A 16,836-nucleotide genomic window follows, 5' to 3' on the forward strand; every position below is an offset into this window, starting at 1 on the left:
AAAGTCTCACAGTGATTTTAAGGGCATTGGATTGGATTCCGTAATTTCTACGCTGGCTTTGTGATAAAAATAAATATACGATAACGACTTTGACAAACTGCGCTATCTTTGTCATGGTATTCTTCAACCAACCGGTCATGTAAAGGAATGACTCATCTATCAGACAGTTTAGGCTTAAACCACCAAGCTGTTAAAAAGGCAAGGATACTGTATCTCAGTCTTTCATGAATTACCAGAAACATGAAATATTACAGTCAAATTCAACAGGGCGCTGTCAAATCTAATAGGTACACAGTTTTAGAAAGCCAGAAAGTTTTTAAACTTGGATTTTTATTTTAAAAATCTGTGCACCTTCTTAAAAAGTAGAATCAATATATATTTTTTTATTTCACAACTCGGTAGGAAAAAGCATTAACTGGTCTATTTTTATCTGAGAGGCAGAAGACAGTATTGTATTTAACTCTTAAAAGGAGTTTACCATTAAATATTAAAAGGCAAATTTGACAGTGCCCTTTATTTACTGCGTCCTCACAAGGCTGAGCCGAAGGAATGTTCAAAATGGTTAACGCATTACTCAGACCTTAAAAAAAAAACCAAAACGTATGTGCATCCATAAATAAAACTACACAAATGAATTCACACACAAACAAAACTGAAAAAGTCACCATGCTTTTCCTGAACTGGCTGGTGTTAGACGTCTCACTCTACACGAATGTATCATGCTCTATCACTTAAAATATTGGATAAGGTACTTATAAGTTAACACCACCACCCCCCCCCCCCCAACAAATACAAGTTGTAAACACCATGCACAAGCTCACACGGCAGATGTAGCCTGTAACATTGAAGCATCCACTCCAGTTGCCATACTACAACGATCAGTCTCTCAGACCAATTTAGGAGTAACTCTCCGCATTAAGTGGTTTGCTTGTCTGCTGTGACCTTTTGGGACATTGAGTATCTTAATGGCTACGATTATGTAATTAAGTCAAGTAGATGTAGTCACGCCAATATTTTATCCGGGTTTTCTGGTCTTTAGTAGACTTCAGCGATAAAGATTAGACTAGTGTTCAAACACAGGCGGTTTGTTGCCTATGAGTTTAAACTTGGGGAGCTGAAAAAGTAGTAACATGAAAATAAAAGCTGTATGTTCGACAAATGCAAGGTACATAAAGGAACGGGAAATACAAGCACAGTACACACCATCAGCACTTTCATGCTCGAGAAATGTCTGCATGCGTTATTTTTTCACTCGGATTCAATGCTTCTCATATGAAATAACCGCAAGCAGTTAAGACTAGATAAATGAAATGTCAATTCTTTAAGTCAACACTGTCAACAGCGAAATTTTTGTTGAGGAGTAAATTCTTCCCAGGAAACCTAGGGACATGTGTTATATGTAAATGATGATATTTCCTGGCCCTTTTCAAGTCCATGCATGAAAAAAACAAAAACAAAACGCGGTTTAGGAATCAGCTGCCAAACGTAAACAGCACAACACACAAGGAAAAGAAAAGAGCATGAAGGAAATGAATACGAATCAAAAGACCTCTTTGTCCCTTGAAATGTTAAAATTTTTTTGAAACTGCTCAGTGATGTTATGGAAGAAAACCAAAGCCCTGTGCAAACGACACATCACAACATGGTGTATAAGCATGCTGAGAGACAGCAGATGGGATAAACTGAAATGACATCTTTATCTAGGGTGACAACTGCACATAAAACTCGTCAGTATAATCTCACCACACTCTGAGAACAGTGTTCTTTGGTTTTACTTAGACTGCAGCATTTTTGGCTGAAAAGAGAGAGACCCCACGCTCCCTGAGCCTGCTTGCACAGGGTACTGAACTCTGCCAGTTGCTACCGACTCCCCCAAGAGCTTCAGAAGCTCGGCAATCAGCAGGACGCACATAGCAGATGAACACAAATGAAAACAGGCTCAAGAGACACCAGGTGTAACAAACGCAGGACTGAGATTTTCCTTGAGAAATTCCTGGAATGGCCCTATTTTGCTGTGGAATAGTGGATGAAATGTGTGGTGTGGAAAAGCAAGATGGAGTTGATTCTTTCTGAATACCTTATTTCCATCAGGGTTGTGGATTACTGTAGTTTGGGGCTCCTGAGCGAGAATAAAATAAAGAGAAAAAAAGAGTTCCCATTGGTAAATACATTCTCATTAGTGTGAGGGAGTGCAAGAAGAGCCAGCCCACAAATGCCGAACACTGACAAGAGCTAAATCAAATGTTAACTGTTGCCAGAGGGTGAAACTGGATGTCTCCCATACAGATTTCCTCAACAGCAAGCCAGCAAAAAAGACCATCTCACCTAACGCAGCAGCATGCAGAGACCTTATTCATGACGAATGTATGCAGGGCTTTGAAGCTCTGGAGACCTGCAGAGGCTCTCTTTTGCACAAGGGCACACTATAAGCTTTGCGCGTTTTCCTGTTCCAGCCAGGCCAGACAAGGTGGCGAGAAATCGTCTCTTTTCTTTAAGCGTGTTTGCTTGTATTAGTATTAAGTGAGCAAATAAATATACAGATTAATCTGTAAGGAGTGAGGATGAATTTAACTACCTCTAAACGCTACCGTGTTTTGGAAGACGTAGATTACTACGAATTGCAGCATAAAAGTAAGCGAGAGAGGGAACTTTGCATCATTTTAAAGTGTAATTTCCCCAAATCCTTCTCCCTTAAAAAAAAAAAAAAAAAAAGATTAAATACTCTTTGAAATGGCAGTTAGCCAGCATACTTTCAGCACTGAGTATCGCGCGTGGCTACGTCTGGGAACTGAGTGCCATATACCCATGCACGAAACCTGTTAAGTGGTCCTTAGAAATGACTTAGCAATGTAGGCTTCAGTGCCAGCTGCACGAAAAAATTCAAGAGGAAAAATCTCTCCCGACGCGTGTGAATTATCCGCATTTCCAAAGCTATATACGCAGGCGGATGGGAAACAATACCTGACAAATTCAGGTACTTATGCACGGGCATTTATACTTGTGAGCCCCGTGATGCACGTATGCCTACGAAATAGGAGCTACTAATAAAAGCAAGACTGCAATAGAAACATTTGTGAACAGCATTCGGATTAGTAATATGTTCCTAACAGAGCTTATTAATGAGTAATGTCTCCTGCAGACTTACATGTAAGAGAAACAAGCAAAAATATTTAGCACTAGATGCCTCTTGATCCCAGTGAAGACTTGCAAAGTCCTGCTGAGTTTTAGGAAATATGGAATGAGAATCTGAATAAGGTCTATTTTATGGTAGCCTGGCAATAATCCTGTTAGCTCTCCTTGGTATCAATACTTATACTAAGACAAAGCGGAGAAAATAATGGAGCTTGCTTTTCTTTTTTGTGCAAAGGGTTAGCATTAGAGCGATGGAAACGGTCATCAGGCAAAGAGCTAAGAGCAACATAAAGCGCATTCTACTCACTTTCTGGCACAGCATGCAAAAAACCCAACTACAGTTACAAACGCTATGACTCTACCGCATCCAGCTTCCATGTAACATTTTCTATTAATAAATAAGCTCTAATGGGCTTCCTCACAAAAAAGAAAAAAAAAAAAAAAGAAAGCATAATTCAAACAAAAAATTTTTCCAAAACCTGTTTTTAGAAAGCAAACAGAGTAAATGCATGAAAAAGCAAAAAAGGAAGGGAGAACAAACAGAAGACAGTCCAAAACTTCAAGATAGCGTGAGAAGGAGGATTGCAGGTATACCAGCGCTGGGGTAGGAATATTTTCCTTGGGGCTGGTTACCACGTTCGTTTTGTTGTTTATCTGTAGGTATGCAGAAAATAGAAACAGACAGGCCTTAGAACTTGCTGTAGGCACCGTATCTATATCTCTCTGTATAGAACATCTATATACAGATATAGATATCTATATATAGATATAGATATGGAAATAAAGAATCACAGAAAGATGAACTTATGAACTTGAAAGAACGCTAACAATAGATCCGACAGCTAGCTGCAACTGCTCCCAACATGCTAGCTGCGGGTTTCCAGAGGCACTATCCGAAGGTCTGTGCAAGGTATAGGTGACTTCAGCCGTGACACTTCAGAGACTAGAGGGCCTTTAAGCAGAAGCTAATCACATATGAGAAGAATAAAGAACTAATATGGGTTTGAGGAAATTCCGAAATAGCCATTGCCACTTCTTGACATGCAACAGTATTAAATAATTGCACCCAGTTGTTCTTTATTTCTAACTACCCATCGCTACCACAAATAATATTTGATTATTTGTAGCTCTCCAGAAATCTACGGTTTCATTCTACCGGCTTCTGGGAACAGATCTGAACAAATATAACTGATTCCAGATCTGATTAAACACAACTGATGCTAGAAAGAGACTGGTGCCCCTTTAGCTTTTTTTTGTTTTAATCTAGACAACAGTAATTGGCAGCTGGGATTCTCTGCAGTCTCAAAAATCCTGCAGTAACTGGGCATCAGCCTTTCAGTTTTGGTGCTATAACCTGGAAGTGTAAGGTTTCACACTGTAGTGTCTCTGGTCTTACTCCACGAATCGGTACGTATCTGCCTAACTTCACAGGTGGGTTGTCATCACGTTAATTCTTAAGCTTAGCATAGTACTACACCTTTACAAGACTTTTGGCTTTTCCTTATACAAAATTTTAATTCAAATTAAACTGTTCGGCAAGAAGTTTAAAGGTATCTGATTCTTTAAATCCATTTTTAAGATTCAGCTTTCATAAACACCATGGCATGAAAAGAACAGAAATACTGAAAAACAATGTACCGAGCCACTTTTTACATGCACTAAGAAGCAAGATTAAGGTATAGTAAAACTAGTTTGAAAAGTATCATTTCTGTTTTCTTTAACAATAATGACGAAAAAGAATTTTACGTACATTTTGGTCACGTCTAATTGTAACAAGAGCAGTCCAAAGCAGCATGCAGAACTGGGTGTATAGATACATATTGTCTGGAAGGACTTTGATCAAAAAAAAAAAAAAAGTTCTACTGAACCTTTTAGTCACAGAACTTAATAAGAAATGCGCAAAACAAAAGAAAAAAATCCAAAATTGTCTCATTAATGGATTTTCGTAAAAATGTAATTAACTTCTTCATTTAAAGAAACCCAGTCTAGAAATGTTTGGGTGAAAATTTGGTGGTTTTTCTTCTAAAAGAAAAGCCTTTCTAAACTGATTAGAAAATGGCAATACGCTAAGTCACATATATGAAAAGGCGTTGAGAGAGAGGAAGTCCTAGAATAGCGGACCGAACGGAGCTGCGTATGAAACCTCTGAGAGCTGAGTTAAACTTCCCGATGACTCTGTAGCCTCACATGAAGCATTCAGCTTCTCAGTCACGGAGGCGACGATTTACGCGTTGCCTGGGCCGAGGCTTTGCTAAATTCAAGCCTTCAGAAGTTCGCACCGCTGGGAAAATTCACTAAACTTCATGCCCTCGGCAGTTTTTGATGATTATTTTACTGTGGCACAGGTATGGCAGCTGACTTGTAGACTGCAGCTGAACTGAACTGCACTGAGGATGCGTCTAGATTATGGAAGTGTCCACGGGATTCGCATTAATTAATTACCGACTGCAAATTTCCTTATCGTAACCAACGTTTAGCTGGCTTTGAAGAATATAAACCAGTCTCGTTAGTTATGTCAGGGAACGTTATTTCAACACTAAATGTTATTTAGTACTATTTGTGCTAGGAACCATTCTCCCGTATAGAATAAAAAGAATTCTCTTCCATTTAAAATCAAAGTTCACAGTGCTCTACAGCAGGAGGATGAGAAACAGGTTTGGGTTTTTTTTTTTAACAATGGTCTTTCTACAGAAATTGTCATTGAGAGAAAATACGAGGCTTACTGAGTTCCAAGGGTTTAGTTTATGGCCCAGCTTGGCCTAGTTATTGTCAAATAAATTTCATTTATCTGTTCACAGTTACAGCCATCAGTTGCAGGGGTGTCTGAACTCAACACAGGGAGAGAATAAATACCTTAGTGCATAAAGTCATTCATGGGGAGACATAAGGATTATCGAATATTTTATGTATCAACTAACTTGCTTCGATATTTATAGGACTGTGAGATGGGCAAAAGCTGAACTCCTTACTCAGGAAAACACTTTAAAAAAAACCCCAACCACTTCAGCAAATGAAAATTCTACGGGAGAATTGTGGAGTAGAGGGAACATGTATAACACAGCTTGACGGCATATTAAATCTTCCCAAACAGGAGAAAAATCTCATATCAAGTTGTATAACTACAAGCTCGTATTTTTACGACAGTGTAGTCATCAAGAGACTACAACTAAAAAGGCCCTACCAAAAGGCAGACAGACATAAAGCAAAAACATGAGGAAAGAAATGAAGATTTCACCAGATTTCGTACAGTCCTGTTCAGTAGTAGCTTAATACAAAAAATAAAGGGATACGCCAAACAAATGCTCGTTGAGTACGTAATGAAAACAGGTTAACCAAATTTCAATTCAATTTTGCCTGAGTAAGGAGAGCAGGCTTGGGTCCATACTCCCTTGGTGTGAAAGTCCTATAAAAATAAACAATATCCATTACAGCTACTGCTGAAAACTGCAGGAAATATATTCAAAGCTTCTTAGGAAGATATCGAGACTACAGCATTGATTAGTAGAAGCAGAAAGAGATAGTGTAATTCAAAATACAGTTATTTCTTCTGTGAAAACAGAACTTGGTAAAACCCTTTGAAACTTAGAGAGAAAACAGCAATAAGCCTGTACACTTTCTCTCTCTCTTAGAACGTATAAATGTGCTTTTATTAATGTACGAACACACGTGGTGTATTTTGCATATATTTTTAATGCAAAGGGAAATGATTCCGGAAGGAGTAACATATTTTCATACAAAATAGTTATTCTGACGTTGAGCTACGCTTAAGTGGTGACCTTTTATTCGTTGCGAAGGAGGAAAACTTTTATACTAACGCACTGCTTGTCAAAAGCCACTCCCTTAGCTCTGAGAGTAGCGCAGGACAGACACATACAAACGCCCCAAACAGCTGGGCATGGCTGTAGAATCATTATTGGTCTTTTTTCCAGTATATTATTAAAATATTTTAAGAAAGAAACCCTGGATCTTGGGACTTAATCTTTCACATGGTACTTCTGTAACAAAAAGTTAAAGCACGCTTCACGTTTGGGATACTAGAAATATCCCCACCGTACCTTTCCGGTGACCCTCATTTGGACACTGATGCCCTGTCCCAGCAATTCTACGTTCTCCCAAAGGACAGACTCATGACCAATATAACTCCATGTCTGCTCAGACCTGGCCAGCGATTTTTGCTTTTCAAGGAGAGCTGCGCTTCCCGGTGAAAGGTGTGGATGAGGGATATTTGCCTTCTCTCTGCCAGCAGCAACAACAGAAGCTGGCCAGGACATCATGGCTGGTCTTCCTGAACATCTCAAGAGTCAGATTCAAAACGATAATAAACAGGAATAGGGTAGGTTGCTGCGTGGGATCACACGGAGACTGTGGAGTGGGTTGAGGAGGAAGAGAAGTTACTGAGACCGTCAGTCGGGACATCTTGTGACAAAGCCCTGAGCTGTGAAGGAAGTTAGCGGGGAAACTGGAGCATGGAAAGGCTGTGAAATGGGTTGTTTTTTTACTCCTGAGCATTTAGCATGGCATCTTGGTCTACAGTGGCTCAATGAAAGTGATACTATTTCACTGTGCCATCTGCTTTGTGTTACATTTTATGATATTAATACTATTAGCTTTCAAAATAAGGAGGTTTTAAACATTAATAGAAGGCTGTTATAAGAGTACTACCTTGTTACTATCTGTATTTACTAAGGACAGCTGCATTGGCCAGTGTTACATCTACTTTTTTTGTTTTCATATGTCCCCAGGTGAAAAAAAAATAAAATAAAAAGCTTGCTTGAAAGAACTGCAGAACAATTCACTGTGGGTGGCATATAGCAACTGCAGGCTTAAAACTCACAAGGTTGTACTTTCAAGTCTTGCAGCTTCTCACGGTACGTTAACAAAACTAAATGCAACTGTTTGATTGCTAAGTGTGAACGTTTCACAGGAGGAAAAAAAAAAAAATCTGTCGATAAAGATCCTCACCATCATCTGAACACTCGAACTGGACTTCCTTTTCTGAATTGACCAGTCAGAGAGAAAGGAAAAGAAGAAAATGTGACTGGTTGGATTTGAAGTATCAAGGCACGGAGTACAGTATATTTCTGGTTTGGCTTTTTTTTTTTTTTCTTTTAAGAAAACGACAGCTTAAGCTGTAGGAAGGAGTGGAAAAATGCTACGGAGTATATAGTATCTCAATACCAGAAATGACAAAAATAGACTTCCCCAGATGTAAATTTACTCCCTTTGCTCCACATGACCATGCAGACAAACAGCAGACACATAATATGTGCTGAAAACCAAAGTATCAAACCCCAAGAAGAGTGTAATTTAGGCAAAATTTTGGCAACAATTGTTTCCATTATTATAATCGAAATTGAGATATAACAAATACCATCGTAGACCTGTAGGAGGAATGATATTGAAAAAGGAAAAGCTGGTCAGATAGAGTACCTAAAATTTATATATTCCACAATGAATCACGGTAAGGGTTTTCCACAGGAATGACAGAACAGTACTGAATGTGTGCTTCTCCATATAACTAGGATATCTACCACTCGGCAGTGAGAAGCATTGAAATCGTAGTGTACTCACTTCATTTGAAGTCAGTCTCATGATTTTTTTGATAGGAAAAGTGTGCAGATGTGTGGGAGAGCAGGAATAAGTATACTACGAATCTGGTATTTAAGTATACAATGTTTTGTTAAAGTAAAAAGTTAAGATTAAATCGAAAATTAAAATTCAGGTCAAAGACACACTTCTGAGTAAACACACAGAGCACAGAAGAATATCTTTTTGAATCATATAATGAAAGCTTGAGGCACTTATTTTAGTCTTCGGGAGTCCTCCGAGAAAAGAAATAATATATTTTTCATTGCTGAGTGACATAATTTTTTTCTGGCTGTTTTTCAAAGTATTTATCCAGAACGTTCATTTGTGGAGCATCTCTCCTCCTGCAGGATCTGGTGACATGAGAATAGGAGCTCTAAATCATGTATGAAAGCTGCCAAAATGTTCCCTTCTTAGCCAGGTCTATTAGTCAGGATGAGCTGATCTGTTGAGATAGTAAACCCCTCCAGTTCTGCCAAATATAGCAAGTACATCTGGCAGAATACACTTCATGTGGAGCCAAGCCTACCAGTGAACTTTTGGTCTTCCATGAAATCTAATGAAAAGTCAAGGGGAAACACAGAGGCAATACAGCTGCAGATAAACACGATACCTAAAAATCTAACATGCCCACCATCAAACCATTATTTTTAAGCTAATTAATAACACCGAGTCATTAATTACACAATCATCCTTCATTATAATAGCAAGAAAAGCATTCTCTCCAACAGTTTTCTATCTTCCACTTATTAAAATGCTTGTTTTTCAAAGGCTTGTTTCATTTTTTAAGCTTCACCTACTAACTTTAATCATTTCATCAAATATAGGGTAAGAAGCACTTATTAACAACCTCGAGAAAGGAAAGAAATAACAATAATCAATGCTAAAAACTGGCAGAAGTTACAGATAGGTGGTGAACTAATAAAATATATTTTAAAGCACGGGTTTAACCTACCTTAACTCCATCCGGCTTTTTCAGTAAGCTCTTGGCTGCTGTAAAAGGAGACAAATAATTTCAGTGTCAGGTTGTTACCGCTGAGGTCAACCGGCTTCGCAGCAAACCCCCACTGCCTCCCATCTGCAGATAACGTTTTCAGCTTTTATTTCCTCCTTTTCTTGCTCTGAGTCTAGGAAATGAAATATTTAAGAACCTACAAATACTTAAGATTATCGTACATCTCTTTTTCCACTGATTAAAGGTGTGGGTTAACTGTACTTATACAAGGAGAGACCTCCGTGGGTGGCACAGAGGAATCAGGGCGAGTGTAGAAGCAGCAGCTTTGGGTACGTTCATTTTTGCAACTGCAGTATGTTCACAATTATTGATGGTGATAGTTTGATACGACTACAAAAAAATAACTGTTCTGATGGCAGGGACCTTGATCGGGTGTTTGTAGAGCCCACTGGCCTCTTAATGATGCTATTAATATGACAGTGACAGAAAAGTAACCAATATGAGATCAATAAGGTACCTAAAGAGGCTAGTGGGGTGCAACACTACCTATTCCACCTAATGAAAAATAAACTGGGTTTTAAAAAAGCACTTCTGAGCACTGGTTCTTTGGGGATTTCCCACCATCAGGCACCTTTCGTGAAAGGTCAGGAAAGTTGCAAATGAGAAAGGAAGAACAGTCTGCTAGCCAGGTGTTGTTCTGGAGGAGCGCTTCCTAGGAGTTCATAATCACAGACGGTAGGCTTTGCTTCTGCTTCCGATGAAGAAAACTTATTATTTTCTGAATCGTGTTGCACACCGATCAAATATCTTCAAAGCGGTGGGGACTGTTGGGCAAAATTTCACTTGCCATGTTATCCATGTATTAGGTTTTAAATTCCTCCACTTCAAGCCAGCACCAAGAACGGGGCCAAATAATTCCAAATTAGTAAATCTGGAGGGATAATGTGCAAACAAGCACACTGCAGCTCTGAACCTGAAAACGTTTATGTGCTGGGTGACCTCCCAAATTCAAATAAACTATTCACTGAAGTGTAAATGCTTCGTGAGTCACTGCCAAAGACGTGAAGAAGAATAAATTACAAAACAAGCCTGGCGGTTTTTGGGTTTATTGTTGTTTATAACCCAATCTTCCTATCAGAAAGGGTATCATGGCTTGGGTTGTAAGGAAGTGCTGTTCTATATATGCTTCGAAGGAGGAAGCCTTTTTGAAAGGAAAATGCTGCAGCTAACAATCAGGCATAATCGAAGGGAGACAGTCCTGACACGGAGCACCTGTCGCCACTGGCATCCTTCTCCTTAAAACAAACAAAAAAAAAAACCCCAAAGCAATTAGACCTCGCAAGCCTAAGGTTGCTCAAACTAGCTGAGGGTATTTGAGTTATTGAGTATGTTGTTTAAACCTAACGCTAATTTTTGTGTTTGTGGCTTATCCTCTGGTTACATCTGCATTAATTGCCCATTTACCCCTGGTTCAGAGTACAGAACACGTAAGATCACCTCGGAAACCGTACAGAAATAACTTATGTCCATTATTGTGGTGTTTACATTTAAAAAAAAAAAAAAACAACCTGGAAAGCGAAGCCAGGTTAATGTTTATAATTTCATTAATATATGAGCCCTCCAAAAGCAGTTTATTAATTATGGACATCAGCCAACACTACCGTCAAAACTCTCACAAGGCCCATGATTTACAGCTAAAATGAACAAAAATCCGCCTGTGTTATGCAACAGGACCACTGCATGTTTTTAATTACAGAAACATGTAAATTAATATTGAACATAAATCGGTTTACATATATTTTTGAGATAGGATACATCCTGTTGCAATGTGTGTGTACAGGACCTGATGCAACACGGCCTTAGATTTTACACTACCACAAATATTGCGGGCACTCCATCGACTTCAGAAAGTCATTTAGGGAAAGCGAAGGGGAGGAGCTATTTTTAAAACCTAAGGCCAAAAAACCCAGAAGTTCATTGCTTTTGAAGCTTGTTTTATACAGTTAGCCCTTACAAAAATACGGGACAACACAAATTAATTCTTGTAGGCTGCTGTTCGTAACAAACTTGGTCCTTTTGCTAGATTTGAGCACAAAACTTCTGAGTTCTTTTAATGCTTAACAAACGTTACATGTTGGATGTAAACAATTAAATGAAAGCCAGTAAAATGAGGGCACCAGAAGCAGTAACTACGAGTATTGTTGTCCATGGCACTGCCAGCATGTCCTTTGAAGTGTGCCTAGTATGGATTATTATGCAGTATTTTATGTTACGGGACATATTCCATACTCAACTGCCTTCGCTGGGTTTGGCTTGGAATGTATTTTTAATAATATTTTGATGCATCTTTCTTCAAGCACGGATACTGCATACAAATCAAACATTTGAAGAATTTGCAGTAGCAAAGCAACTAGCATATTCTAAATTAAGCCCACAATGAAAGATTTCTTGCAACTACAAGCAATAGCTATAAATAAAACCTAAGGCAGCGCTAATAGGCCAGAAAGCAGACTGAAAAGAAATGGTGTTGTGACAACATGTAGAAATTAAAGTGATTCAGGACAAACAGCAATTTTGATTTAGAAGAGAAAAAAGATGTTCCTTTCACGTGCTGAGGGTCTTACCTCACAAGAAATATACATTCCACATAAAAGGAAGAAAGAAAAAGGAAAATAAAACACTTTTTATAACCACATCGTTATGGACAAATGACCTTCAAAAACATGCTTTGCAATGAAATACAACGAATAAACAACTTGAAAAATAAAATGCCATCAAGGAAAAATATGGGTCGTTACGGTGTAAAAGAGAGATGACAGGTGAAAAAAATCCAAAACAAAGCCAAAACCCCTCTTTGCTTTTCATGCCGAAGTACTGCTTTAAAATTACTTCAGCTTTTTTTGGTTCATGGAAGTTGAAATTGACCCTTACATATACAGACAGTGACAGTTATGAAAAGTGATGAGAAATGATATATTTGTTGGATATTTATTAATAATTCATTTTTACAAGACACGCAGCCTACAGCATTCCCACCTTTCAAATGAATTGGCAGATACCGGCAACTCATTAAGCATTATCCCAATGTAATTTACGTAACGGTCGCCTTCTACGTTATAGGTGTGTATTGAATATCGGAACTTAACTAAGAAAGAAATCGTATTTCAAGCACCATGCAAATTGAATAAGCTGTTCTTGCGTTTGTGATTATGTAATTTATTTTGGATGATTCAGTGCTTATTAGTATTCAAAACACGCCCAAAGCACTATCGTGTTTTTGTCTGTAAATTAAGTTTTGTTACACTCCAACAGTTACATCACAGAGTAGGAGGATACGTAAAATTACTCGTTTTTTTAAATTTGGCGTTCTTTCCACTGTTTACTTGAAATCTCAAATGGCAAACTGAAAAATTCAGCATAGCATCAAAATTTTGGCACTACTACTATGAGGACAATTCCAACTCTGCTAACAGGAAACTTATTTTAGCTTTGGCTGTAAAAATTTGTTTAGTAGGAAGATCTAAGTCTCCAGGGATATCACTACAAAATTATTTCATACAGAGGAAGCATCTTGTTATATCAAGATAGGCATTAGAAGAGGAGGAAAAGAAGGACTCATTTGACTACGTTTCTTACTCCTTAGCAAAGCAATGAAGAACGAATGTGGTTTGTTTTTCCTTTGAATACAGGATGCAACAGAATCCTGGAATGACATTTCAGGTATATAAAAATCAGGAAGTTTTGAAATGTTGTTTGGTGATACTTCTGCATGTGGAGCTATATGCATTATTTTCAATTTTCCTCCACCAAAATAGACAGGAAAACACTGTCTATCTTTTGACAGATAACACTTAAAAACGTACAGAGAAGGAACTCATGTTCTACAGAAAAAAATTAGACTAACTGTCACCTACCAGGGATCCTATTGGGCCCAAATAGTTTAAATTCGTTTGTTTGCTTCTGCAAAGGAAACAACCTAAGATATATCATATTTAGATGCTCCTGCATAACAAAGATCTTTCTGTACTAATGAATCCGAATTACATCTTAGTCATCAGAGACATCAAAACGTAAAGACCAGAGTAATCTGGAGCTCAATGAACATACCTGAGAAATTTCTGGTAGCCAGCATAGTTGTCAAAATGGCCCCCTGTGTGCACACACATTTTCTCAAATTAGCATCACACTTGTGTAAAATTCTGAATGCGAACACAACACAACAAAAAGGAAAACACATGCGTAAATGACATCAATTACTAACTAAACCCTGCAAGAATGGATTGTCTGTGCATTACCTTCCGTATGTGATGCCATGAGGGCATAAATGGTAATTTAATCTTAATTACGCACCTACCAGCAACCCCGATAAACATTTACCGATTGTGAGTACGTAATGCACAAACCATGGGTTACTCACGGGCACAGTAATTATCAGCAAAATACAGAGCTGAATATGAAATAGACTTTACTAATGTGCTTAGATTCTTTTTTAGGTAGGAAGAGGAGTTTATTTGTAAGGCGCTAATTAGAAAAGTTCCCATCTGCAAAGTTGTCCTGTCTGGTCAGGAGAAAACAAAGGATGATCTAAAAGAAGAACCTTAAGGACTTTCCTTCAGTGAAATATTTTTCAGGTGTATAAATGAAGATGATTGTTATTATTTTGAATCCAACAAAATTATGCTATGTTCTATTCACTGTCACGAAAAGTTTAAGACCCTCACGCCAACAGCTGATCATCTATCAAATGGTTCATTTTAGCGCAATATTAGAGAAAAAATTTGCTTTGGGACCGTTTGTTTTACACGTGGCTCGCAACGTCCTTTTATCTTTCCAAAATTAGCTACTCATCCTTGCAGAAGCTTTCACTCTTACCTTTAGTTTTCTTCTTGCATTGAATTTCTTCAAGCAATCTACAGTCTCTTGTCTGTGCATCATAGAGGCGACAGTAGAACGTTGCTAAGAGAAGAAGAAAAGAATCATTTTAACGCACCCAGCCAAATGACTAGCATTTTATTTACTCTACAACATATTACAAGCCACATGGTCCAAACCGTAGGCCTTTAATTTCTACCCTGTCTGACTATCCCTTTGTGCAGGTTTCTACACATTTGGGAAATTTCCAAATCACCAAAACGAAGGTCTCATTTTACTCAGCCCTTTCCCTGTGTAAAGTCCTCTTGAAAGAAACAGGGACTAAGCAAAACACTAAATCTTAGAACTTGGGTTACGCAGTATAAATGTAATCAAAGTAATATACTGAATTACGGTTTTGGAAAATGTGTTTTAAAACAAGACGGCAATGTGTCTTTAGCATTAGTGATAGCAGGTGAGGTACAGCAGCAGGAGATATTTCAGAGAAAATTCAGCGGTGCCAGCATTTTCCCTGTAACTCAACTTCATCTGCGTCACAATTTTAAAGGCAAGATAACGCAGCCTGCTGGAATGAATAGTTTGGAAGCAGCTATCTGTCTCACGGTGACTTTCAAAGTATCAGCCCCGACCACCTGCAAAAGCAACGAGCAGAATGTACAGGGAACTGGAAAGTAGTCCTGGATCGAGTAGCAGATAGGCAGCCTCTGCTACCTGCAAACTGACTTTTGAAAAGCCCCCTAATTTCCTGCCTTTACGTTTTGTGCTTATCATAATGGTTATAGGGAAATGAAGGTGTAAAGCATCATCTAACTCAAAGTTACTTTCCTGTGCATTTTTTTTCTCTGCAAATTTAAATTAAGGCTCTGCTTTTGGCAGTGAACTTCTGCACCACAAAGTCAAGGCAAAGGAGTTCATTCCTGCAAAAATCTTACCCCAGACTGAGACCTCGGTATACGACACTGTTGACTGGATCTGTAGAATTACAATTTTACAATTACAATTTTACACTCCCCTAGTTACACAGCTGCACGAGTAAGGGCAAAAATCATCCTCTAAACACCTTCACTATATTCTGAAGTAAACCATAAGCTGATTTGTCTGCCAAATGATCCTGTTAAACCTATGGAAATCACTTACACAGATCCATGGATGCTTTAGTGCTTCTGATGCTGTGATACGTTTTGCTGGGTTGATGGTAAGCATTTTATTGATAAGGTCTTTTGCTTCAGGAGTCACCGTATCCCATTCTGGTGAGGGAAACTTAAGAAAAAACACATGTATGTGTAGATTATCTCGTACAATCTTTACACAATTTTTACCAAAGGATTTTTATTGATAATATTTCTATAACATTAATCGCTAGCACAACCAACCAGTTTTAAGGAGAAAAATGCAGTTTGCCACAATTATACAAGTTTGAATTAGCCAGTTTTACAAACAATGCTTTTCTCTTTTACTGTTTTGACCTTTTATTTATTTGGTTCAAATGCACAGCATTTCTATATTTACAGTAACATGATGCCAATTGAAATTCATACCATAAAATAACAATGGCAGACAGAATAACAAATTCCAGCCGCCTGAGAGGCATATGGTCATACAGCACTTAATACAGCCCCAGTTTCTCTTTTAACAAAGACGAAAATACTAAGTATTATTATTCAAACTTCTTGCTTGCTTTCTTTCAATGTAAATCTTAACCCTAACTGTAGAGTTATGGTACATAAATCTAACTAGTTATGAATTTAACACCTTCCTGCTCAGCAAAATATTTATACGTGCACTCAAAGCGTCTGCTCGAATGCAAACGGAATGGAAACCCCCCCCATGTCTTAAACTTGCCTTTGTGAACAGACCTCAACCTTGAGGATTTTGCGTTTTCCACTATTAGAAATATTTATTCTTAGACAATGGGAATTTGATGTTACCCAGGCACAGTACGACACAAGTACGTATTACGTACGCACAGCGCAGACGCATAGTTCAGCCTGTGCGCTTCCTCATTTCTTGCCCCCTCGGCTGAAATCGTAATTCCCCACTGTCACCCTGAATGATTACTTGTTCGCTAGGAAGAAGACTTGACAGACTGTAAGTCTATTTTCACTAAAAGGCCATAGCATAACAACTCCCTTTTCAGTCATCGTTGTCCAGCACTGGATTCAAAGATGACCTTAAAAAATATAAGGTTCTGTCTTTTCCGCTTCACCATTCACAAATTATTTAAACCTGAGGACCAAGAGCCTTCTGTCTGCTTGATATAATACAAACGGATGATGTTGCAAAATTCATAA

General features: G+C 38.3%; 1 protein-coding gene across 24 annotated transcripts in view; it reads right to left on the reverse strand.

Moving 5' to 3' along the window:
* The window catches only part of CAMK2D (calcium/calmodulin dependent protein kinase II delta), a 164,572-nt gene that overhangs the window by 25,620 nt on the left and 122,116 nt on the right, over positions 1 to 16,836 (reverse strand). For 6 of the 24 annotated variants that reach the window (XM_075090109.1, XM_075090106.1, XM_075090107.1 and 3 more), the window contains 4 exons: positions 15,683 to 15,805; positions 14,546 to 14,629; positions 13,781 to 13,823; positions 9,674 to 9,711 (listed from right to left, as the gene is read on the reverse strand). In XM_075090109.1, coding sequence (XP_074946210.1) covers positions 9,674 to 9,711; positions 13,781 to 13,823; positions 14,546 to 14,629; positions 15,683 to 15,805 — 288 coding nt within the window. Of the gene's footprint in view, positions 1 to 2,077; positions 2,120 to 3,726; positions 3,787 to 8,094; positions 8,128 to 9,673; positions 9,712 to 13,780; positions 13,824 to 14,545; positions 14,630 to 15,682; positions 15,806 to 16,836 lie in introns of all 24 variants that reach the window. The other 18 variants (XM_075090113.1, XM_075090090.1, XM_075090091.1 and 15 more) reach the window with 7 other exon arrangements.

This window comes from Phalacrocorax aristotelis, chromosome 4, assembly GCF_949628215.1.
Source record: "Phalacrocorax aristotelis chromosome 4, bGulAri2.1, whole genome shotgun sequence".
NCBI classification, from domain to species: domain Eukaryota; kingdom Metazoa; phylum Chordata; class Aves; order Suliformes; family Phalacrocoracidae; genus Phalacrocorax; species Phalacrocorax aristotelis.